Source organism: Aspergillus multicolor, assembly GCF_047715735.1.
Source record: "Aspergillus multicolor strain CBS 133.54 unplaced genomic scaffold BDW74scaffold_43, whole genome shotgun sequence".
NCBI lineage: Eukaryota > Fungi > Ascomycota > Eurotiomycetes > Eurotiales > Aspergillaceae > Aspergillus > Aspergillus multicolor.
The window spans coordinates 90,919-113,509 of NW_027395994.1; the positions used below are offsets into that span (position 1 = coordinate 90,919).

Genomic DNA, 22,591 nt, shown 5'->3' on the forward strand with positions numbered 1-22,591 from the left:
GACTCGCGAGTGTGGCAGGCAATATGTGCCAGCCGGCTCTCGGCCCAATCCCGGCGTACACAACCAAGGCCGGTTCGGCTTAGGCCTTGATCGAGGACTCCTGGTTCGAGTTTTGACAACAGCCAACGGGCAGCCGTGGACGGCATTGGCTCTTCGAGATACCGAAGGATGCCTAGCGCCGTCGAGGGTAGAAGGCCAAGGAATCACACGACCAATTGAGGGAAGGGGTATGTGACAAGCGTATACTAATGTAGCTTGATTACGCCAAGTCGGCTTGACGGCGCCATGTCGGTGTTACTGACAGTTAGTGACGCGGCGTTGTGGGAAACGTGGGAAGTGTGGGAAGGAATCGGGGAGAATGCTCCGTCATATGACTTGACTCAGGGGTCCTCGAGGTAGGTACGAAGGTGAGATCTGGGGAAACCACGTTCAGTCTGGGGTTGTACCTTCTCCTACGTAGGCTTGCAGATTTCCGAGGGAATAGCAGACCATGACAGTTCCTTGATTCTATCAAGTTCGTAAACTTCTCGGGGAGAAAAACAAGCACTGACAAGCACACCAAGAGTTAGTGGCGGTGGCTTAGCGTAGCAAGACAAGAAACAACTGACAGCGTGACACAGAAAAAGGAGACGACGGAAAAGAAATCAGGCGGTCTTCTCCAGCTGGAGGGTTCTCCAAACTCCAGACCAATCCCCAGGCTCCGACTCCAGTCTCCGGACTCCAGAGTTTAACCCCAATTGGGGGTTTGTGCCGATATCCGGATGCCCTAAGTCAAAAGATCGGACATGGCCCGACGAAAATTATTACTCTGTTAATTTCTGTCAAACATGGGTAGACCAAAACGAAATGGAAATCCAAAAGTGCCTTCCGTCAATCCGCCTTATCAACATGCACCGTCCTGATCCTCCCCTTCATAAAATACTCAGCGTCCAGGGGAACATCCTCCACGAGTTCGCGCCCGCCATCCAGCTTCCAGGCCCGAACAGCGCCCGTCTGCTGTCCCCGAATGACAGACGAGGCCCACCGCACGGCCCCAGCTGGCGCGCCGCTAAGCGCCCGATCCTTGATCGAGACATGAATCAACTCATGCGTCGGGCGCCGCTCGGAGCCAGAGCTAACCTGGTCATATGCGAGGGGCGTTCGAACCGATTTCCCACCCAGCAGCCCCTCGACCGTTCGAGTGAAGCTGCTGTGCGAGACTTTGCCTAGCTTCGTCGCCCACGCGGTATCTGCTTCGATCTCGCGCGGGGGGTGGTCGAAGAGATACTCCTCGATGTCGAAAGCGAGCTGGTTATGCTTCGTACACTGCGCGATCATCCAAGCCAGCGCAATGTTCGAGAGCCGGGGGTCATCGCCACCCCCGCCGACGTCCGTATGCACCCCAGAGAACCAAACCTGGAGCATCTCCTGTCCATCCGGGTTATCCGGCTCGTGCCAGAGCGTCGGCTGATAAGCCGTCCGCTCCTCGTCTAGCGCGAGCGCATGATACGCATACTTGACTTCCCTCGACAGAAGAGTATTCCGGAATTCCAGCTGTTCGCCATACCACTTACCAAGCCACGGCTTGTGGAACGCGACCGTGTCCCAGACGCCGATTACCTCGACCGTGAACCGGGGGAGCGGAGGGCGGAATCCCAGCTCGCGTCGCTCCTCGTCTGTGTACCCAGCGATCTTTTTCTCATAAAAGTCCTTGTACACGTTTGGGAAGTTGTCCATCCCGCGTTTCGTGAGCAAGCCCCATTGGGTCACGAGGCCTGCGACCGCGCGCGCAGTATACGCGCCACGCGAGAATCCGAAGAAATAGATCTTGTCGCCGTCGGCATAGTTGTCAACCAGAAAGCCATATGCGGCGCGGACATTCGCGCTGAGACCGACACCCGTGACGCCTGTTCGATCTCGATTAATATTGGGAGGTGGACTGCGGAAGTTGCACTGCGTACCTCCAAAGTATTTGTCGCCCATCCCGGTCCCCACACCCTTCTGGTAGTACACGATCTGGGGGATCTCGCGTCGCACACGGTTTTCCTCGACGATCGCGCTAGGGCTGAGCGCGCGCGACAGTCGAGTTACGTTGGATGGAGGCTCACTGGCATCGTCGGTTGAATCTTGCCACGTACCTGCGACAGTTAGGTTTTGAACCTTCCGTCAATAGTCCAAAGACGCACCATCGCAGCAGACAATCAGTCGCTTTTTTGTCATATTATGTGTGTCTGACTAAATATCTGAAGGGCTTGAGGAAATTGTCACATTGTATCGCGTCAGGGTCCGAGCTCGTTCTTAAGTCTTCAGTTTAGGGCTCAGCTGACGCTGCAGGGATACGATCCATGTAGTCGCAGCCCAGCTGAAAATCATGGCTGCAACACGAGATGGCGCGTCTGGAGTATAGTAATTTTGAGCGAGGCAGGGTGGCTGTTCACCAAACAGAATCAGTGCCAGGGCTTGGCTGCGCCGTGGCGCTGTCCCAATCGTGGTCGCGACTCGTGTTGCTGCTGTAGCCAAGCAATTTGGTGCAACACTCCAGACAAAAAGTTGGCTCATTGGGAAATGGTTACCGAGCCAGCTGCATGCGGCTCGGTGCTGACACGTTCAAGAGCTGAATCGTGCGGAAATATATATAGTTGACGCCGGGGGGAGATCGGCCGGTGCACACCAAGCAGTGGCTATGGCTGTCTCAATGTCACTTTCCCATCTGTTGACCACTGGACGGATGGTTTTTGACTACTCCGTAGGTGCATACGAGATAAGACATTGCTTTTAACTCACTCCAATCCCGTACCCCCCGACGAACCATTCAGATTCAGGAGCGGATGATCAGCCAATGATTCCCAGAAGCCGATCTCAAAATCCATGGGAAGTGAGTTCGTAAAGCCCGGCCATTCATCTAACATCGGATCTGTCGGACGCAAAATGTTGTTGGTCTGCATTGTCTCGGACACTGCGGAGTCTATGAAACTCTGGAGCGCATGCGTTGCCTTGGCCATCAGGTCGTAGTTTGGATCGCGCGGTTGGATGATAGACCCTGCTTGCAATTCTGCTGCAAGAATTGTAAGGTGTTGGAGCGCTCTAGAGCTGGGACAATGAGAACCGTCTGACGGAGAGGACCGGCGGTTTAGCATGGCGAGCAGAAGAATCCCTGCAGCAGGGAGGCCATAATACGCTATCTGCACTGTGTCAGGCCCAGCCCATAAAAGTAGAATTTCAGGCACAGCATACCTTCCAGACAAGACTGGTGCCAGAGTTGACCAGCCGATCTCGAAGGAGAATCAAGTCCACAACGATCAGGACTATCTCCTCTGCAACCTCGATGATGGGTGGGTCTGGCTGGGCTGGGGAATCGAGTTGTAACAACTGGAGCAGAAACACTACATGAAGATGATTCAAGCGCACGGCTCCGAGAAAGTCGCCCTCAAACCGGTCTAAACCCTGGCCTCGGGCCCTCAGACTGCCGCAGTGTTGAAAATGGCTAGGGAGGAGGCGGAACTGCTTATCAGCTCTTAGTTTGATCTCCCTGCTAGTTTCAGTATTGTTCAAAAGCTGCGAGAGAAAGCTAGAAGGAACTCACGCAGCCTTTCCTCGGAACGTCACAGTGTCCCCAGAATACTCGCGATGAAGATACAGAAGGTTCTCCTTCAATGTAGCGCACAACGCAGTCCACCGCGATTCAGCCATAAAGCTAGCTTTGGTATCAGGATCCCAGTCGCAGACATGGCTGCCGGATCCCTGACCTAAGCGATAATCTGACAGCAGCCAAACATCAGATGATGGCGAGCAGGATGGCACCTGGAAATGACAAAAATGCTTGTTCATACGCGGAGGCCGACCGACAAATATGGCAACATTCTTGTCCCCAGAGTATGCTCGTGCGAAAACGGCCTTACGCATCTCCGCGACGAAACAGGGCGGGCCACGGTTACCGTCGAGCAGTTTTTCGTGATACCCCAAGGCGTATATAGACGATATCAAGTCGCCAAGTTTCCGCCATGATGAGTAACCTAGCCTCTCAGTAAAGGAGTTATCGTACGAGATGCTGGACGCCTAGACTTACTCTGATCACCATAAACATGGGTGTGCAAGATCCAGTTCTCGTACTGTAGGAACACTTGAAGATCATTCAGGCAATCAAGCGATAAGGAGAGTTCGAGTGCATAGTCGCAAGCCCTGGTGCATAGCCTCCGGAGGGTATATCTCGTTTCATCGCTTGCGTAGAGCGATGGAAAAAATAGTGTATCTATCGCGGCACGGGTAACAGCAGCTAAGAAAATCCCCAACATCTCCCAGCGTATATTATTGTTGGTGAAAAGAGCAAGAAATTCGAAGAAAGTCGTCGTGGAACGGAGTTCCCAAGGCCGGGCCGAGTTCGTGAGGAGCAATTTTGCATTGAGGAGATGCCAGTCATCCGATGTCATAGGTACCGGAAGGTCAATCGCATTGACGCAATGTTGGATAATGCCACCGGTCAGTGAGAGATTCGCGCCTTTTGCCAGCCATACTCTGACCAGTTCCTTCATGCTGGGAAAAGGGAAAGCATCGAACAGGTTGCGAAGCGACTCTGCGCCCCGATGGAGCAGTAGCTCATCTTCAGGCTGTGTCCGTGCGGCCGTCGGAAATGTCGTTGCTGCTTCTTCTTGCGAGGACGTGCCTGGGATATCGGGTGCTGGAGGGATGTGATCGAAAATGGCAAAGTGACTGGAAGATCCGACATAGCCAGGGTTTGGATATCGGTTTGGAGGGGTTGCTGTTGGAGAACGAGTGGTCGGTGTAGTATGATAAAGGTAGTTGATATTGGTAATACTATGACATTGTTAGATGCGAATCGCTGGGAGGTGGCCGTTGATCATACCTTTCCCGTGGGCCTTCTGTTCTCCTTCTCTTGAAGGGCGCGTTTCGATAGATGCAGCGTTCGTCTTTGTTGCTGCTTCTGCAGCGGTTGCATACTGGCCGATCGTGGTCACAAGCGAGTTTGGACTTTCTGCACGGCTCACAAGCTGCCTGTCTCGATGCCATTGCGTTCGTTGTGATGGACGAGGTCGGAGGGGGAAGATCGGAGAGATCGGAGAGATCGGAGAACTGGAGAGCCAAAGTCTCGGAGACTCGGAGACTCGGAGCGGAGTTAAGCACACTATTTTCGGTAAATCATTTCTAAGACTACTAACATTACACTGCTAATATTCATTTTCTTATCTACGGCGATTCATTACTTTATGCTGACTTTCGGACCTTCTGGCTCTGCAGAAGGGCGAGCAAGGGCCCCTGTGGCGCATCTTCGCGATCCATGACCACCTCGACCATCCTCAACCCTTTCCCCTTCTGAAGCCTTTCGTCTTCCAGCACATTTTGGAGCTCACCCCACGTCCGGACCGACGCTGTGAATGTATCATTATTCGCCCCGAATAGCTTTGGCGCCTCCAAGTACCTCCACCGTGCAATGTCATTATACGGCTGTTTGCGACCATGGATACACCGTTCGATCGTATAACCGTCGTTGTTGATCAGAAAAACTATGACATTGAGGTCAAGTCGGATGATTGTCGCCAACTCCTGGGCCGTCATTTGGAAACTACCATCGCCAATGAAGAGAACGGTCCGCGCCTCGCTTATAGCATGGTAGGAGGAGGACGAAATGAGCTCCGCCTGCGATAGCGACGCTCCTTGAGCTGCGGGCAACATATACCCAATCGAAAGCCAGGTCACCGACGTGAAGAGTCGAGCGTGCTTCGGCAGGGGCATCTCCCTCACCCCATGACCGGCTGTTCCAGTTTCACCGAGGACGATGTCGCCTGGTCGCAGGAAGTTCGCCAGCAACCGCCATACGCATTCTTGCGAGATAGACTCCTCCTTGTTCACCGACGAGAAAGGAAGCAGGGAGTTGCGCGGAAGGTCAGGGTAAGGTTTATACCGGGAGGCGTTGTTGTGATCAAGGCTCTGGATAAGACGCCTGATAACAGACTTTGCTTGGACATCCCAGAATATTTCAGCGCCAATCTTGACCTCGTTGTCACTGAAAGAAATTGTTTTCTCCAATCCAGGGATGCTGGAGTAGCCGTAGCTATTGGTTGAGCTGAGATGAGGGCCGAAGAACAGCACGAGGTCGGACTGGTCGAAAAACGTCCTAACTGAGATTGCGTCGTGACTACCTCGATATATTCCATGGAAATTGGGAAGGGTCTCATGAAGAAGACCCTTTCCGAAGCCTGTGCACCAGGTTGGCCATCCCGTCGAGGCGACAAGAGCTTGGACGTCCTCCACTATCCCCATAGGCCTGCTTTCACCGTCAACCAGCAAAATCGGACGCCTCGCGCTGTGGATACGGTCGGCGATTTGAGCCACAACAGTGTCGCTCTTTAGACTCGGCGATTCCCTCTCGAGTTGAATGGGGTTGAGCAAGCCGACATCTGCCACCTCCGCATTGACAAGGTCCACGGGGACTTCAACATAAACCGGGCGGCTTTGGACAAGACACTGGCGCAGCACATCGTCAATCTGACGAGGAGCAGCACTGGCATCCCAGAGATTCGTCTGGGAGACCGTGACTTGAGCATAGATGGTTGCGAAGCGCCGGAACTCCCCATCGTTCAAAGTGTGGTGGATTAATTTTCGACTCTGCTGTGCCGCCCTTGCCGGCGTGCCGACTATATGGACCACAGCAGCTCGTTCAGCATATGCTCCAGCAATCGCATTCACAGCCGACAACTCCCCGACACCAAAAGTGGTGATGAGTGCCCCGACGCCCTTGATACGGGCGTACCCGTCTGCGGCATAGGCGGCGTTGAGTTCATTGGTGTTTCCTACCCAGCGTAGACCGACCGGCTCAACGTAATCCAGCAATGCGAGATTGTAGTCTCCTGGTACACCATGGACGGACCCAATGCCCAGCTGACGAAGACGAGTAAAGAGGTATTGAGCGAGGGTTGTGGACGGCATGGTGAGTGGCAGGAATGTCGGGATGTCAGATTAGATCAACTAATGCTACTTCTAGGATCGCAGGGTTTATATTTACCCCATCGTTACCGAATCTGCTCCAACGCCATTTCGCCCCTCATCGGCGTGATATACTCCGATAGACCAAATTGCCTCCAAGCATGCGGCCTGTACTAACGGCGCTGGCGCAAGTCGGCGTGTTCGGAGAATACTACGACTCACTCCGATTACCCTGAAGCACGCAAGCATATCGGCCAAATATAAGAGGTGGGAAGCTATCCAGGTATATAAGGCCCTCAGAGGGCAACGGAATCCGTGGAAACAGAAGAGGACACAACACCGCTTAGCATATAATGCCTCGCCTTCAAGCAACGGATATCGAGGCCCTGCGGGCTAACTCCGCGCCCCTACCTTTGGGTGTTGCGCCAGTCACATCCTCAGACAACTTCAAGTCACACCATGCTCAATGTCATCCGCTCGCTAGTCCTTGGGACTCTCATTTCAGCGTTGAAAGCCAACACTTCGAGGGCTCTGAACTAAAGAAAACCTCTAGCCCTGTGGGAAAGCGGAGGATCATCGCCCTTGGAACAGGACGGCCAACGGCCGAGTACTACCCCTGGGAGTCGCTCAGCTTCAAAGTGCCCGATGTCTTGACCGAGACCAGCAATGGCACCGGCAATAAGTCCAGCACTACTAAGTGCACTATACCAAAGTACAACGATACATACAATCTCTCCATCGCCCTTAACTATGGCCGGTCAGCCGGTTCACCGCACCTCCTTCGATTTCTGACAGAACATATTGAACTCGTCCACAACCCACCGTACCGCGACTGGGGTGTCTTCCTCTCCTGTGGTGCAACGGCTGCGTTTGAAGTAGCGCTGCGGATATTTTGCAACAGAGGCGACACTCTTCTCACGGAAAGATATACTTACCCTGGATCCCTTGAGGGAGCGGTATTGAACGGTCTTCAAGTGCACGGGGTAGACATGGATGCGGATGGCCTTATACCCGAGGCTTTGGAGGAAGCACTGATCTCCTGGGCCCCGTCTCGTGGCCCTAAGCCAAGGGTCCTGTATACTGTCCCGACAGGGCAGAACCCGACTGGGTTCAGCCAACCCACTGAGAGACGGAAGGCGATTTACAAAATCGCGGAAAAGCACGACCTAATCATCATTGAAGACGATCCGTACTACTTCCTCCGATTGGGAGACTACACACGCGGAGCACACTCGAAGATGTCCGCTGAAATCTTCCACTCCAAAACAGCCCCATCGTATCTATCGCTCGACACATCCGGCCGGGTCGTCCGTCTCGACTCCGCATCCAAGATCCTCTCACCCGGACTACGTGCCGGCTGGGTGACCGCTTCCTCCCAGATTATCGACAAGTTCCTTGCGTACCAGGATGTAACCACGGTCGCTATCAACGGCCCGTCGCAGCTGATGCTTTGGTCTCTCCTCGACTGTACCTGGGGCCACAATGGATTTACGAAATGGCTCATCCATCTCTCAGCTGGGTACCAGCGGCGCCGCGATATCATGCTCCGCGCCTGCGATCGTTACCTACCGCACGAAATCGCGCAATGGGTTCCACCGCGTTACGGGATGTTTCTGTGGATAAGCGTCGACTGGAAGGAGCACCCTATTTTCCAGAAGAACTTCTCAACTACTTCACCATCGGTGGGTTGGAACCAAGAAGACCATGGTCGCCAAATCCAGACGCTCGAGGCACATATCTTGGCTCAATGCCTAGAAGTTGGCGTTCTCGTCGCTAAAGGCTCCCTTTTCTCTGCTAATAGGAATGGAGGCGCTCTAGGGCAGCTAAACTTCCGCATGACGTTTGCGGCGGCTGAAGAAGAGGATTTGGAGGAGGGCGTGCGGTTGTTCGGGGAGGTTTTGAAGAGCGAATTTGGACTTGTGGACTCTTCAGCTTCCCGCTAAGCTACCCATGGATCTAGGAAACAGCTACAGTGCTTGGTTTGTGATGAAACACTTCTGTGTCTGCACGAGATATTGGTTCTCTCATTTCTTTAACATCAAAGACCGAGGTTTCTGTCCTATATTGATCGAATTCATGTACAAAGGCCTGAATATAAACCTATGATGTGACCCCAAACGGAGACTTGATATGTTCACTCAGCAACTCCTCCAACTCCGCAATATCCTCCAAGCTCTCCAATCCCAACACAAGCTCCTCAATCTTCCTCTGCCTCTGATCCGAAATCAAACCCTCCGTAAACGTGCGAAACTTCCGAACAACCTCTTCATTCGACAGCGGCGGATCAACGCCCTTCGCCGCCTTGACGAATTTCGATATCGAACTCCCATCCACAAACTCAACCGTCGCGCGCTGCGACATGAAATCCTCAAACTCATCCGTCTGCCGACACTCCGTCTTCTCAATCAGATCCCAGATCTCCTTCCGATTAAGCTTGCTGTCTTGAAACTGCTCAACAAGAACCTGCCCATCCAGCAACTGCGCCGCCGCCGCATAGGCACAGCTCATCTGCGCCCCCGTCGCCGTAAGCGGACGCTGCGCAATCCACCCGCCATGTTTATACGCGGCCTCGGACATCTCGAATATGATTTTTGTGATCTTGGTCAGATCGCCTAGTTTATCCGCATGCTCCTTCTGGAGCGCCGCTATAGCATCAATGCTACTATGCGTCCCCGCCATAGCGGCATACGGCTTGACGCGGATATTCGCCGTCTGCCAGGTCTCGCCTAGCTCCCTCACGATCTCGTTTTCCATGAAGGGCGGCTCCTTTCCAGACCCCTGACTAAAAGTCCCCAGGAACCCGCCATACGGCTCCTCAAAGACATTCTTGATACCGCTGTACCCACCCGCCGCAAGGAGGGCCCCGAAGAGCCCATTCCGTGCCGCGAAACCGTGCTGCATACGCTTTGCATCGCTGCTGAATTGCGCGGACATGAGCCCGCACGCCTGTGTGCATGCTATCCCCAGCGCATCTTCGATCTGGGGCCGGGGCAGACTGAGGAGCTTGGATACAGCTGCTGCGGCCTGCGCGTGCCCGAAGACTACGCCGCTGTGCCAGCCTCGGCTGAGCATGTGGCTCCCGTAGAGGGCGAGGCCGACACGGGGACCTGTTTCGTAGCCGGCTATTGTGGAGAGGAGGAGAGAGGATCCGGTGAACCGCGTCCCTTGGGACTGCGCGTTAGATGCCGCTGCGAAAAGGGCGGGGAGGACAATTGCGTTGGAGTGCACTGGTGCGAGCGAGTGCCAGTCGTCAATCTCGAAGCCTTGGATTTGTGTGCTGTTTAGGAGGGCCGCGGGGAGGGGGCTTATTTTCTGCTTCGCCGTTAGATACAAATCTCTCTCATAGTAAAAATCAAGGTGAGAGGGGGTGGGGCGGGCATACCTTGTCATATCCCCAGACCGGACAGGAGCCTTCACCTTCCATGTCCAGAACGATATTCGTTGCTTTTTCGGTCCATGGGAGATGCGATGCGACGATTGCGCAGCCTAGGCCGTCGAGGATCAGATATTTGGCGCGTGCTCTGATGTCTTCGGGGACATCGTCCAGCGTTAGGCCCTCAACCCAGGAGCAAAATTGGCGGGTTACACCGGGATCATTCTTGTCATGTTTGGCCATCTAGAATTCCTCTCTATGCTATTGCTATAAAAGGTTGCTGAGAATGACCGGAAATGCTGGATGATCCTCGATTCCGAGTGCTTATATGTGTAAGGCTAGTGGATCAGGCAACGAGTTTGTACTTCGTTAACGCCGCTATCACCGCAATGCTTCGGCGTTACTGGAGGTAAGATTCAAGATAAACACGCATCGTGTGCCGGCAGATCCGCGCATGTACTTATCAGGTTTCCCAGATCTGGTGTTGACGATCTGAACGTCATAGTTCGGAGGTCACAGTTGAGTGTAAACTTGGTCCATTGTGGATCGGTCACGATGGATCGGCCGTCGATCGGTGGGTGTTGCCCCGGTCCTGGCTTTCCGTCATCGGAGAACCAGTAGGACTGAGGAATGAGAGTCATTGAGTCGCTCGGTGTGATTCCAGATGAATGCTTTTTTGGGAGATAGTTGAATACCCCGGCTCCGAAGGTAGGGGTGATGGTCGGTTGAACATCGTCGTTCTTCGCGCCGACGCTCATCACCACGCTGTCCTTTGTCGGCGATGTCAACGAGCGTAAAAACGAATGGCTCGTGCTGTCGTAGCGCTTGAAAGCTTTGGAAAAGTCTTTCGAGATGACCGCTATTCTGTAACAATGCGAAGACAATCAATCCCAAGCCCGTGGCGCCGGGTTCAGGCAGTGCGCAGGGGCTTCTCAGACAACGAGCTGAATAGACTCCCAATACGTCGTATCCTCACTTGACTCTGGAGAGTCTTAAGCGTATGACCGCCGAGGGCGACCGATAGTGAATATGATGACTAGCGCACTCGAAGGCTACAAGCCCAAAACCGTGCAGAATGTCTCAACCAAGCCAGCCAAGGCCTATTTATTGCTCGTCGTTGTCATTAGATATGCCGCAAGCCGTGAATACGACAGCGCTAGCAACAGACGAATTCTATTTCAAAAATTGGGCTGCTGATCGGCTGATCGCCCTGGCTAAGGATAGGATAGCATCCCATGTCTCACCCCTCGGCTAGACTAACCGCCCCTGCTAGGAACCGTTTGCACTGTTCGAATTTTGTTCCAGCCACCTCGTAAACGGCCATGTCACGCCCCCATTTGTTCAGGAAACCAATGGCTTGAATTTGCGCTATCGATCAAATACGAACGGCCAAGGCCGCCAGGTGGCTGGTACCCAGTGGAAATCCACCGAGCATCAAGCCCGGTTCAGCCTCAAAGGGAAGTCGATTGGTAAGAATTCACCAACTCAGACATTTCGTTTGGTAGGAGAAATCGTAAGTGAGAGCACGGTAGGGCTTGGTAGAACATTGCCAGATGCGGATGTTAGGTGAGGCCATCGCAGGCTCTTCACGGACAAAGGATAGGATATCATAATCCACAAATAGATTTCGACGATGTGATGGGATGTATTCTGTGGGGAAAACGCGATCAAATGTCTCAGTTGATGTCTTCGTGTTTGTGCGCAGGCAGATGTGAACGGTGTAGGGTCGAGTACCCTAGGGATAACGAAGGGAAGAGTAAAGGGCGAAGGGGAACCCTACCCCTTCCACAAAACCATATAACCCAGGAAAGCCCCGATCAATTTTGCAGTCTCCAGTCAAGCCTATCTCTACTTGTCCATCAATATCAGTATCGGCCTCTAAGCCAAAATGCATTTCCTCAAACTCACCTGTCTCCTTTTCACCCTTGCCCTCACCACTCTCGTACACGCAGTCCCAGCACCCTCCGCCTGCACCACAATCTATCCAGCTGTCGCACGCGTTGACTCTACTCAGCCTGTCGCCTCCTACCTTCCCGGCTTCAAAGTCTCGCAAGAAGCCAACGGCGCCAAGAAGCAAGACACTTTCATCGAGTTCACCGTCCCGCAGGGCGTCTGGGGCTGCACGCTCTCCTACTCCTTCCCTGCTAGTACACTCGTTAACACCGTCGGTCTTGCACCAGTCGAAGTCTTTTCTGTCGCTGGCCCGTTGAGCCGCTCGCCGCGGGGCATCGATATCTCCTGGGCGTACTGCCCTGCGCCAATTAGTCTTGTCGGCAGTGTGAAGTTTGAGTCTGGCGCGGCGAATCGTGTGATTAATAGCTTTACTTGCAAACCCAACATGGCGTACCGCTTGAGTATCTCCAACGGGTACAGTGCCGAAACGAGTGTCGAGTTCGCGCAGCGGGCGGGAGCTGGGTTGAGGATGACGTATAATTGTTGATTGTATCGTTCTCGTCACCATAGTTGGGATTGATCAGTTTTACTTCATCCAGTCGTGCTTGTTGGTTCTTGTCTTGTATGTGAATGACCGAAGTATCCGTATATAGTCAGCTTGGAATGCACATTGCCAATGATTGATTCATGACGGCGGATGACGACTCAAGTACCAGCCTTAGCATGCCATTTCCAGTAGTACTTGACATCCCTCGGAATACGAACAGTCTCCGGTCTGAACGTTGATCCCAGGCTATCGCCACCATGTAGTCAGATCGGGGCATCGCTGACTAGGGGCGGCTCATAGGAGGCCATGTCAGGTCTCAGCAAGCGTTTCGCTAAACACCCAGGTCTCGGCCGATTGCTAATCTCGCGAAAGGCATGTTCAATGCCACCCTCTTCAGGTTTGATTAAGTCTTTTCCTGTTTGTTCCAGTGAGCCAGCGCGCTCCTTGGTCTGGTCGATGAGAATCTGGACAATCGATGCGGCCTTCTCGGACTCCCAGAGTCCGTCTTTTGCTGGCATCCTGGAGTGCTTGAGGAGGCCGAAAGCATACTTTCGGCGTTCGGAATCGGGGGTCTTGAGGCATATGAAGTATAAGATTGCGACGAGTTGCGACGATAAGGTAAAGGTCTTGGAACTCTCTTCTGTACTTTCCATCGACAGGAAAGTCTCGAGGTCCAGCAGTGTATTGCGCAAACTGTCGGATGATGGACACGGGCCGAATGAGTCGTTGGGGATATTCTCAAGCAAAACCGAGTAATACATTCTGGCCTGTATTCGTATCAGAAGAGCGCGAGGCGGAATGTTATCTGGTGATGAAAGTGACTGCAGAAGAGCCGAGTAAGCGAAAAAGAACCGCTCGAACTGCTGGTACAGGACGAAGCGCTCGCGGAGAAGGTCTGTTGGAAACTCGAGGGCCGGCTTATGCTTGTGCGCGGCATGTGCGATGATGTGGTGCATCAGCCAGTTCTCAAGTTTTGTGAGGACTATCTCTGCCTCAACAATGGTGGGCAATTGTGATGGGACAACGTTTACGAACCCTGCGGTTTCGTCTGTCGTGACGAGATTCAAGATCGGCGCGCGCTCGTCATCGAATGTACTAGCATGGATATCTAGACGGGTGAAAAGGGAGGTCAGCTGTTGGTTCAAGCCGTCGCTCGTACTTGGAGCCATTTGCGATTGGCACCGCTTCAACAAGTACAGCCCGTTGTCGAGGTGGTTTGTCGCAGTAATAGAGTCTCCAATAAGTGTCTCAAACGCAAAGAACAGAATACTGCATATGAGCGCTGTATCAGCAGAAGCGTCCGGTGAGCGGAGATAAAGTCGTAGCTGCCGATGGCATCTGGCGATCCGCTCCATTGCCGTGCTAGCCGCGCTCGTTTGGATTTTATTTCCGCCCTGTAGATAATCGCGATACAGGGCCGCCAAAGTGATAAGGGAATGTCGGATAACCGGCTGATGATGCGAGCGCTGTAAGATAAGATTCGTCCATAGGGTCGGGTCAGAGAAGCTGGAGAGTCCACCGGCTGCTTCGCAGATGTAGAAATGGAGGAGTTGCCGGTCGGCTTGACTCCCAGGGATCTTAAATGGCAAGTTATAGACAGTGATCTGCTGCCGAGGAGCCTGGGCCCACACACGGGTATCGCCGGCGTCTCCGGAACCTCCAGCTGCAGGTACAATGACGGGGTACCCCTCGCAGCGCCGGCCGGTGCGCTCGCAGTTCCGGCAGCTAGGCTTGCGTTCGTCACACTTGATGCGGCGTTGCCTGTCAATAGTTCGTCAGTCGGAGCCGCAGTTGCGTAGGTGGAAGCTCGGGACCGTCTTTTACTTGCAGGTTGCGCAGCCCGTGCGGACTTTGGGCATGCTCTTCCGGGTCGCCTTCCTCATTGTGCCTGCCGCCGCAGTCGGGGCCACTCGTATATTTCCCGCGTCAGCCATGGCGGGATTCTTGATTCCTCTTATTCGTCGTCGTTACCTATTTGCGGCAAACGATTGAGTCGAAATTATGGAGATCAGGAGAGCGGCGGAGTTGTTGGGGGCGAAATCGTCGCTCGCTAAAATATACGACGCTCGCGCTTTGCCGCTTTGGGAAATGGGGTCGCTCGGCGAGAGATCTCCGGGCAAGACGGTTCCTTAGGCTCAGATCGAGCTTATTTTCTGATGCAGTATAAGAGCTTGAATCTGGTCAATCGAGGATGGAGTTAACCGAGAGGTATGCACCCAGCATTGTTTGTAGGCAGCAGAATGCCTATAAATGCGCCCTTCTCGACGACGATAACCTCAACTATCCCATTATCAAACTTCTCTCATCATGCTTTCTTTCATAGAATACGTCCTGTTTCCCCTCCTGATTGGCTCCAGCGCGACTACCATCCTGCCCCTCCGACGTCGCACCGTCTTCGACGTTGAGGCCACAATCGGCGGACGACCTTCCAGCTCCTCGTCGACTCCGGCAGCAGTGACCTGTACGTGATGGAGAACGGGTTCACTTGTTTGGACAAAGACACTGGTCTTCAGCTAGCTGAGGAAGAATGCGGCTACGACCTTGACCGAACGTACAACATCTACTAAACATACGAGGAAATCCCAACCCAGATCTTCGACATTCGATACAGGGCCGGGATTGCAAGCGGCGTGATGGCTTGAGAAGGATTTACCGTTGCAGGCGTCACTATTCTTCGAACGCATATCGTCGTGGCCGACAAGTCGACGCCCATGGGCGACGGTGTGAACTCCGGCCTGCTGGGACTGGGATACCCGTCATTGACCTCGGCGTACCCGAGCAACGTCACCGATGACCCGACGTATTGTACAATGGCCTCTTATACAAGCCTATTCTCTTCGAAATATGGTAGGAGAGGCTCATCAACGAACTTACTTCGCGCACGTCCTTGCCCGGAGCGCACTCAACGAATCGAGTCCTGCGTTCGGAGGATACCTCTCGCTACGCGAACTGCCTCCCGCGAAGCACGACGATAATTGAGCCGCTACTCCTGTCGAGATTATGAACAACATCCTGCAGAGCTTCGCCTCGAATAGACGAACTTCCTCCTACTGGGCGACTACACTCGCTGCTTTACTCGGTCAGAACTCAACTCGCAGAGCTCGCAACATCTCAACCGCAACCTCAATTTCAGCCCCCTTCCAAGCCTTTTTCGACTTTGGAAACCTCCTCTCGTACATCCCAGCTCGCCTCGCAGAGCCTCTAAACGCCCTCTTGTCCCCACCAGGCATTCACAACAACTCCTTCCAGGCGTACGTAGTCGACTGTAACGCCAAGGCACCTTCAACATTTAGCCTACGAATTGACGGTCATACCTTCACGCATAACTCCTCCGGCCTAATCTACCAAACGGGCGGAGATCTCTGTATCTCGGCGATCGGGAACTCCGATGAGTTACGGTTGATGGAGACCCTATAGTTGAACGTGATTGGGTTGCCGTTTTTCAAAAGTGTTGTGTTGGTGTTTGATTTCGGGAAGAGTGAGACGCGGTTTGCGAGGCTCTTGGAAGATGTTACTGACAGTGGTGCAAATAATTAGGCTAATGGGACTGATGGAGTCGGTGGAGAGAATGGGTATGTGCCTGAGAATTACGGTGGGAGAACAACTGCCGCGGGGTCTAGTCCAGTAGACTTTGTAGATGCCCGTATCCTTGCGTTCTTCATGTAGAGAGATACTTGGTTTTAGATGCTGTACCTAGTCTATCCTTCCTCTTGATGCTTGGATTGCTATCTTGACTGTTAGTATCTCTGAGATGTTAGAGCTCTCTCAAGATTAGATTTCAAGAGTGTTCAAGCATGGATCTCTGGACCACGGATAACCTTGGAACCACACTGGCCTCCCTTACGGTCAAGCCATACAGGCGATAACCTTACTTCAACCACTCCTCAACCGCCGTGCTCAGCGCCTCCTTCATCCACGGTTCCTCATATCTTACGTTCGCATCAAAGCCATGCTCGCCCTCATGTACCACCATCGCAATCTTATCACCCCCGGGCTTTCCTTTGAAAACCTCTCTTGCCCTCTCGACAAACGGCACAGGATGGCTCGCAGGGACAACACTATCCTGCTCCCCATGAATAACCGTAATCCCACCGACCGGAATGCTCGCATCTGGCTTCTCCAGCCGACGCGGTGGATACAGCAGGTCCTGCCTCCCCGATCCCTCCGAACCCCTCGCATACCACTTCCCAAGCCGTCCGTGTTCAATCGCCGCACACATCACACCCAGCCAATCGTTCTGAATCAGCGACGAGACAGGCCCGCATTCCGGAATCCCAGACGCGGTAAGCGCGTCGTCAATAACCGTCTCAGGCGTGCTGAGGCCAAACGGAAGCCGGTCTTTGGTTCGGGGCTCCGCGAAGTCCGGCGCGCTCGGGTCGATAGAGGGGTAAAGCGCGATCGTTGCGCGAATCTCGGAGGCATGCGTGAGCGATGTGTTAACAGACAACAAACCGCCTGCTGATTCACCGGATACAATGATGCGGTCTAGGTCCGCAATCGCGGGTGAGCTGTGTGCGGATAGGAGATCGCTGAATGCGGGCGACTTGAGCCAGCCCCAGAAGTCCTCGGTGTCGTCGTAGATCTCGAGACCGGTGGCTTGCGGCATGAAGCGGTAGTTTGGACTGACGATTATGGCGTTTTGGGAGAGCGCGAGGTCGGAGATCCATTGCGGCCAGAAGTCGTGGTAAAGGGAGTCGGCCATTACCTGTTGTGGTCAGGATTGGTGAATTCATGTGGGCTGAAGGAAGGTACGTACCAGCCCGCCGCCATGGAAGCGCACAACCACTGGTCTTTTCCCTGTGGTTGGCGTTTCTGGAATGAGTACATCAACGCGGATGCCATGCTCGCCGACGTGCTTATATGTGGCTTGGATGAGGTCGAAGCCCTTGAATTTGGGGTGGGTGGGATCGAAGGTAGCCATTGTGGGTGCAGCTGTAGTTGTGTTGTGTGAGAGTGAAGAAAGGAAGAAATGATATGGCGGTGGGGATACTGGTGGCAGCTTTATAATCCCGTAATCGTATACCCCGCTGACCCTTTTTTTTGACTTGCCGAATTGTGCTGATCAAGTCCCGTTCCCCACCGGATCAGTGAGGCTGGGGAGCAGGCCCGGCTATACCGTACGACGGCAAGGGCGATGAGGCTCGCTTTTATTAATCAATCCTCGATGGCGTCATCCAGCTCTCTTCTTTCGGAAATTGTGTTAATGGAGACGCCGCATCCTCAGGTCCCATTCTGCTGAGCTGGAAGTGACAACCGGGTGATGTGGGGTGTCGTTTCAGCCCTGCTTATTCTCTCTTACTTTACGAGCCTATACCCTGGTCCTACAGCTTATGTGCTTTGAGTCGTCGGCAGTTCGGACTCCGCAATGTTCTCACTGGGAGCGACGAATACGAGGTTCTGCCTAGGCCACATCTAACCACGACCCTAATCATCTTGACCGAGAGGAGGCCACAAATCTTTACTGGGCGCATGGAGGGCCTCGCTTTCATGGGCGGTTGGCGGAACGGGTGGAAGTGGCCAACTCATCCGGTGCAGCAACGTCCCTTCACTCCATTCTATATGGTATGCAGCTAATTGTTGGCGTACTTTTAGGTGCCACAGATTGATACTGAGCGGCTGCATATACGTACATCCCCCGCCAAAGACCCCATGGATGACTCTATTCAACCCGAATACAAACCTTCCCCAACGCCCCCTTCTCCAGCTCTTGATACGCACTAAGCACCTCATCCCGACTAAACCCAAACTCCTTCTCAACCGGCAACTTCAGCTTCGCTCGATCCGCAAACGTTACCACATCCTCCAGCATACACTTCGGGCCGATAAGTATCCCGCGAACAACAGCGGCCTTTGTCAGGGCAAGCTGCAACACATTCGGCATTTTGCTCGGGTCAACGTCGGCCAGGTATCCAATGACACTGACATGCCCGCCATACGCAAGCGCCTTAATACTCTGCTCGATTGTGCCGACGCCTCCGATTTCGAGAACGTGGTCGACGCCCTGCTCGCCGATGAGTTCGAGCGCCCGCGAACCCCACTCGGGATACTCTTTATAGTTGATTGTGTAGTCAGGGCCAAACTTCTTCTGCACGTCTTTCAGCTTGTCGTTGCTGGATGAGGTTATTATGGTCGTTGCGCCGGCTGCTTTGGCGAGGACGAGGGCTGTTAAGGAGATGCCACCGGTTCCTGCAAAGGTCAGCATCTACTTATCCATACATCCATGCTAATTTAATATCCAAAGAAGTTATTAAAATAGGGACATACCCTGCACAAGCACCGTCTGCCCGGGCTTTAACTGCACACAGCCAAAAAGCCCATTCCACGCCGTCACACCCGTACAAACAAGACTCGCCAGCTCAGCATAACTCTGCCTCGCTGACTTCGGCACCTTAACCACACAATCCGCAGGCCTTACTACATACTGCGCAAGCACCCCGTCAATGAACCCACCCTGCTGTCCCTCGAACCCCTTCGCCGTACCATAGAGGTGCTTGATGTTGAAGTTGATTACAACACGGTCGCCCTTTCTAAATTCCATCACTCCGTCGCCGACGTCCACAATGTCGCCTGCGCCGTCGGAGCAAGGAATTACGTTGTCGGATACGGGCATCGGGTAGGTATCTTTTGAGATTTGAAGGTCTCGGGCGTTCAGGGAGACCGATCGGATCTTGATGAGGACTTCGTGTTTGGCAGGCTTGGGGATTTCTTCGCTGCATTGTTTCAGGTCGGAGGGGGAGGTGTGCTTTGGTAGGCGGAAAACTGTTTGCTGAGGCATGGTGGTGGTAGTGTTGTTGTGGCTGTGAGTGATAATGCTTGAGTTGCTTTGTCGTTTAGTATAGATTGTGTGGTGGTATTGAATGGTGTGCCACTCTGCTAACCATGTAGAGGTGCAACTGCTTTGCGTTTTTTATATCAGTAGAAGACGTACCTGATGTGATGTGTGACCGTAGAGTGACATGAGTCTGACGTGGGCGTGGAGCGGCGCGGCCCGCGTCCATCCGCACGAAGGTATCCTGGTACGATGGCCCCTTGATAGAGTCGCCGAGTTTGGCATCAAGATAGTCTAACGGTGGAATTTTGTTTTATGGAAAGGCTAGAGTCTATAGCTGAGTCTATGCCTGGCTAGCGAGTGACAGTTATTCCATTGATATGAAGGTACATAGTGATTATGTTAATTCTCACCCATATTTTCCAACGTCCAACATCCAAACCATGGCTCGATCAACAAGATATCCAACTAATAAAGCCACATATAGATCAATAGACCCGTAGTGGGTAGGATTAAGGGACTGGCCTCTGAAGAACCTGCAAGCTCTTCCTCAGGCTCTGGGCCATGTTGGTAAGCCTAGTACGTCGTTCAGCCTGTTGCTCAGCTTCCGATCCAATCGGTCTACTTCCATTTGTTGCGGCGAGGACGGCACTGGGAGCTTCAAGCTTCATTTCGCTTTCTCTGCCACAGTGGACGCTCGGATTAGCCCAAAACGCGCGTCCCACGGTCTATTCGCGGCAGCGATGGAGAAAGAGCTAAACACCTACCTGGGCGATAAAAATCGTCAAGGTCAGCTATATTGCGGCCTTGGGCGCGACCAACTCAGCCAAACTGCAGCTTCGGGGGTTGATAAGTCGATAAATGACCCCCACGCGACGGTCATGAATCATATCTTGGAGTTTCATGTAGCTCGATAGGTTCTGATTCAAATGTGCTGACTTCCTCCAGACGTTGTGGGCGTAACGGCGCGCTGTTGAGGAAGCTACACACGGTCGATTACGGGAGGTTTGATGGAAGGTTCGACTGCCAGCGTTGCCCAGGCGGCCCTTGAGCGTTGAACCTCTCACTCTTATTTCCTGCACTAACAATTATGACCTATGTTGACTTCTTAGTTGTTCGGAATTGTGTGTCTGTGATCACCAGCATTCTTATCCATTACTTAACTCATTTTATTGCGATATAGACACGCCCGAAGCAACAGCCCGCCAGACCTTCATTGAAGTCTTCGATGTCATCTTATTCATCTGCGGTATGGTCCAACATTCGGACATGGGCGAACCCGATCGAGCGCATACTCTACTTGAGCTACAACGCGGAAGAGCTTTCTTCTGGCAGGCGATTTACCACAATTTTTACGATAGGAACGCCTTCATGCGCCACAGCTGTATTCCCGAGGCCCTCAAAAGCGATGTCGGTCGGGAAAACTACGGACTTCTATGGATGTCTGCGGAATTATGAGCTCTTGGCAATGGCGCACGGTTGGTGTTTAGGGAGGAATCACATACGGCTTGGGGCAATGCCAGATGATGACGACAATAAGGGTAACCAGTTCCAACAGATCCGGATTGATGTACTTGAGGTCAGCAAGAGACGGGAACAGGGCTCGACAGCTGGAGAGAGACCAACCTACCGGACAGTCTTCGAGCCTGACTGGTTGAAGCGGTTGATAACGTATCAACGGATGTACGTGGAATGCCTGCGGCGGACCATGGCCCTCATGTTCCTCAGTATAAAAAATGTCGATTTTGCTCTCACTACTGGAGCAATAGACATGGAGCTAGACCGTTTTGTCAAAACGCAACTAGCCACTGTCCATGCAACGGATCATTTTGCGCCCCTCAATGAGCATTTTCTCTCAGAGCGGTCCAATGATAGGGGAGGTGGTGATCTGACCACAGCCCAATTTAGAGCAGCCGGCAAGGAGGTTTACGTTATGGTTGGGTTTGAAGCATACGGACATTCCCTGAGATCCTTACGAAAGGCGTCCGACGCCGAAGGATTGAAGTTGAAGGCCTCTATCCGCAAACGCGCCTACTTGCTTTCTTTCGCATCTCGCGTGACGGCAGGCCCACCTGATTAGGCTCTTGTCGGTCTTATGCCCCGGTTCCTAAGATATACGGACCATCCAAAGGAGGAACGAACGGCATTCATCTATGAGCTGCCATTTCATTTGGACTTGGACCGCAGTTTGCCAATTGAATCTCTCCACAGGACAATTTCCAACCGTCGCCGTCGCCCCCGCCCCAGTATCAGCGACAGACTCGGAATTTTGCATACAATAGCAAGGGCGTTGTTTGATTATCTTATCTCGGTGTTGGTGCACGGGAACATCTCCAGCCACTCGGTCATCATGTTGGCAGACGCTAAGGGAGGCACTTTCCCTTTTCTCGCCGCGTGGGCCTATACCGGGGTCCGCGAGGCGGGCATCCACAACCAACAAGGCAGCCCCGGGTTTGACTTCGAACACTTTGTTTATCGCCATGCTGACCAACAGTCGCAGCGTTTGGCTATGGCCGGACACGACATCTACTCTTTGGGCGTAGTGCTGCTGGAGATCGCGCTATGGAGAACAGCCCGAAACATACTCGGCGTAGGCCTCACAAGACCACCCACTGGAATCGGACCGGGGTCCAGACTCATTATAAGCTCTTTAGTCCATAATGCACAATGATGCCTGCCAGATGCGGGTGCAAGGGCAATCGAAAGGTGTCTAACAGGCGATTTTGGAGTTCCGGGCGCAGACCAAATAGGGCAAACCGAAAGGCAAGTCCGGATCATCTTAGGTTTTAGAAAAAAAAGTCCTCAATCTTTATGCCGCGCAATGTAGGGATTTAGGATTGTCTTAGCAATGACTCAACACATATTAGACGCTTCCAGAATCATGGACTGTTCAATCGAAATTGCTGAGCCTGAATGCTTTATAGTATTCGGACTTCACAACCTGATTTATACCTACGGTAGTACCCCGAACTCCTAGCCAGGGATCACACTATATTAAGGCCCCGAACTCCAACTCTGATTCACTCCGCTAGGCATCTATGGTACCTACTGGTACTAGTAGGATCTAGGCAGGGACGTTTTGTATCATCCA

General features: G+C 53.1%; 12 protein-coding genes across 12 annotated transcripts; 5 read left to right on the forward strand and 7 right to left on the reverse strand.

The window, feature by feature from the left end:
• Positions 1–425: 425 nt before the first annotated feature.
• BDW74DRAFT_105992 (T6SS phospholipase effector Tle1-like catalytic domain-containing protein) lies at positions 426–2,352 on the reverse strand. The gene is made up of 3 exons (XM_073721626.1): positions 2,166–2,352; positions 1,941–2,117; positions 426–1,886 (listed from the first exon to the last, which is right to left on the reverse strand). Exons 1-3 carry the CDS (start codon positions 2,197–2,199, stop codon positions 871–873), a joined length of 1,227 nt encoding a protein of 408 aa, XP_073578645.1. The 5' UTR covers positions 2,200–2,352; the 3' UTR covers positions 426–870.
• Positions 2,353–2,759: 407 nt separating this feature from the next.
• Positions 2,760–5,004, reverse strand: BDW74DRAFT_188810 (Zn(II)2Cys6 transcription factor; the record flags this gene model as incomplete). Its single annotated transcript, XM_073731815.1, has 6 exons — positions 2,760–3,063; positions 3,094–3,161; positions 3,214–3,508; positions 3,563–3,992; positions 4,046–4,791; positions 4,841–5,004. 6 exons carry the CDS (start codon positions 5,002–5,004, stop codon positions 2,760–2,762), a joined length of 2,007 nt encoding a protein of 668 aa, XP_073578646.1.
• A 195-nt stretch (positions 5,005–5,199) lies between these two features.
• BDW74DRAFT_188811 (alpha-keto acid decarboxylase family protein) lies at positions 5,200–6,921 on the reverse strand (the record flags this gene model as incomplete). The annotated part of the gene is made up of 2 exons (XM_073731816.1): positions 5,200–6,842; positions 6,879–6,921. The coding sequence occupies 2 exons, from the start codon at positions 6,919–6,921 to the stop codon at positions 5,200–5,202; spliced, it is 1,686 nt and encodes a 561-aa protein (XP_073578647.1).
• A 119-nt stretch (positions 6,922–7,040) lies between these two features.
• On the forward strand, positions 7,041–8,861 carry BDW74DRAFT_188812 (aminotransferase-like domain-containing protein; the record flags this gene model as incomplete). The annotated part of the gene is made up of 1 exon (XM_073731817.1): positions 7,041–8,861. The coding sequence occupies exon 1, from the start codon at positions 7,272–7,274 to the stop codon at positions 8,859–8,861; it is 1,590 nt and encodes a 529-aa protein (XP_073578648.1). The 5' UTR covers positions 7,041–7,271.
• Positions 8,862–9,018: 157 nt separating this feature from the next.
• BDW74DRAFT_171182 (MmgE/PrpD family protein) lies at positions 9,019–10,534 on the reverse strand (the record flags this gene model as incomplete). Its single annotated transcript, XM_073727269.1, has 2 exons — positions 9,019–10,230; positions 10,301–10,534. 2 exons carry the CDS (start codon positions 10,532–10,534, stop codon positions 9,019–9,021), a joined length of 1,446 nt encoding a protein of 481 aa, XP_073578649.1.
• A 1,645-nt stretch (positions 10,535–12,179) lies between these two features.
• Positions 12,180–12,731, forward strand: BDW74DRAFT_183243 (uncharacterized protein; the record flags this gene model as incomplete). Its single annotated transcript, XM_073730455.1, has 1 exon — positions 12,180–12,731. The coding sequence occupies one exon, from the start codon at positions 12,180–12,182 to the stop codon at positions 12,729–12,731; it is 552 nt and encodes a 183-aa protein (XP_073578650.1).
• Positions 12,732–12,994: 263 nt separating this feature from the next.
• Positions 12,995–14,590, reverse strand: BDW74DRAFT_171184 (Zn(II)2Cys6 transcription factor; the record flags this gene model as incomplete). The annotated part of the gene is made up of 2 exons (XM_073727270.1): positions 12,995–14,492; positions 14,556–14,590. 2 exons carry the CDS (start codon positions 14,588–14,590, stop codon positions 12,995–12,997), a joined length of 1,533 nt encoding a protein of 510 aa, XP_073578651.1.
• Positions 14,591–15,038: 448 nt separating this feature from the next.
• On the forward strand, positions 15,039–16,465 carry BDW74DRAFT_171185 (aspartic peptidase domain-containing protein; the record flags this gene model as incomplete). Its single annotated transcript, XM_073727271.1, has 7 exons — positions 15,039–15,131; positions 15,164–15,236; positions 15,375–15,536; positions 15,712–16,147; positions 16,181–16,254; positions 16,288–16,345; positions 16,429–16,465. The coding sequence occupies 7 exons, from the start codon at positions 15,039–15,041 to the stop codon at positions 16,463–16,465; spliced, it is 933 nt and encodes a 310-aa protein (XP_073578652.1).
• BDW74DRAFT_162707 (uncharacterized protein) lies at positions 16,425–17,672 on the reverse strand (the record flags this gene model as incomplete). The annotated part of the gene is made up of 2 exons (XM_073725999.1): positions 17,488–17,672; positions 16,425–17,436 (listed from the first exon to the last, which is right to left on the reverse strand). Coding segments are annotated over exons 1-2 (997 nt in total), but the record flags the coding sequence as incomplete, so codon positions are not given.
• Positions 17,673–18,390: 718 nt separating this feature from the next.
• Positions 18,391–19,506, reverse strand: BDW74DRAFT_183247 (zinc-dependent alcohol dehydrogenase family protein; the record flags this gene model as incomplete). The annotated part of the gene is made up of 2 exons (XM_073730456.1): positions 18,391–18,917; positions 18,996–19,506. 2 exons carry the CDS (start codon positions 19,504–19,506, stop codon positions 18,391–18,393), a joined length of 1,038 nt encoding a protein of 345 aa, XP_073578654.1.
• A 1,510-nt stretch (positions 19,507–21,016) lies between these two features.
• On the forward strand, positions 21,017–21,580 carry BDW74DRAFT_183248 (uncharacterized protein; the record flags this gene model as incomplete). The annotated part of the gene is made up of 1 exon (XM_073730457.1): positions 21,017–21,580. The coding sequence occupies one exon, from the start codon at positions 21,017–21,019 to the stop codon at positions 21,578–21,580; it is 564 nt and encodes a 187-aa protein (XP_073578655.1).
• Positions 21,581–21,959: 379 nt separating this feature from the next.
• BDW74DRAFT_162709 (uncharacterized protein) lies at positions 21,960–22,199 on the forward strand. The gene has a single exon (XM_073726000.1). It carries the CDS (start codon positions 22,010–22,012, stop codon positions 22,169–22,171), a length of 162 nt encoding a protein of 53 aa, XP_073578656.1. The 5' UTR covers positions 21,960–22,009; the 3' UTR covers positions 22,172–22,199.
• The last annotated feature ends 392 nt before the right edge of the window (positions 22,200–22,591 follow it).

Coding starts and splice junctions, on each gene's coding strand:
- BDW74DRAFT_105992 (XM_073721626.1), bottom strand. CDS start 2,199: ATGACAAAAAAGCGACTGATTGTCTGCTGCGATG. Junction 2,118..2,165: donor ACTGATTGTCTGCTGCGATG/GTGCGTCTTTGG, acceptor TAACTGTCGCAG/GTACGTGGCAAGATTCAACC. Junction 1,887..1,940: donor GGGCGACAAATACTTTGGAG/GTACGCAGTGCA, acceptor GAGATCGAACAG/GCGTCACGGGTGTCGGTCTC.
- BDW74DRAFT_162709 (XM_073726000.1), top strand. CDS start 22,010: ATGGCCGGACACGACATCTACTCTTTGGGCGTAGTGCTGCTGGAGATC.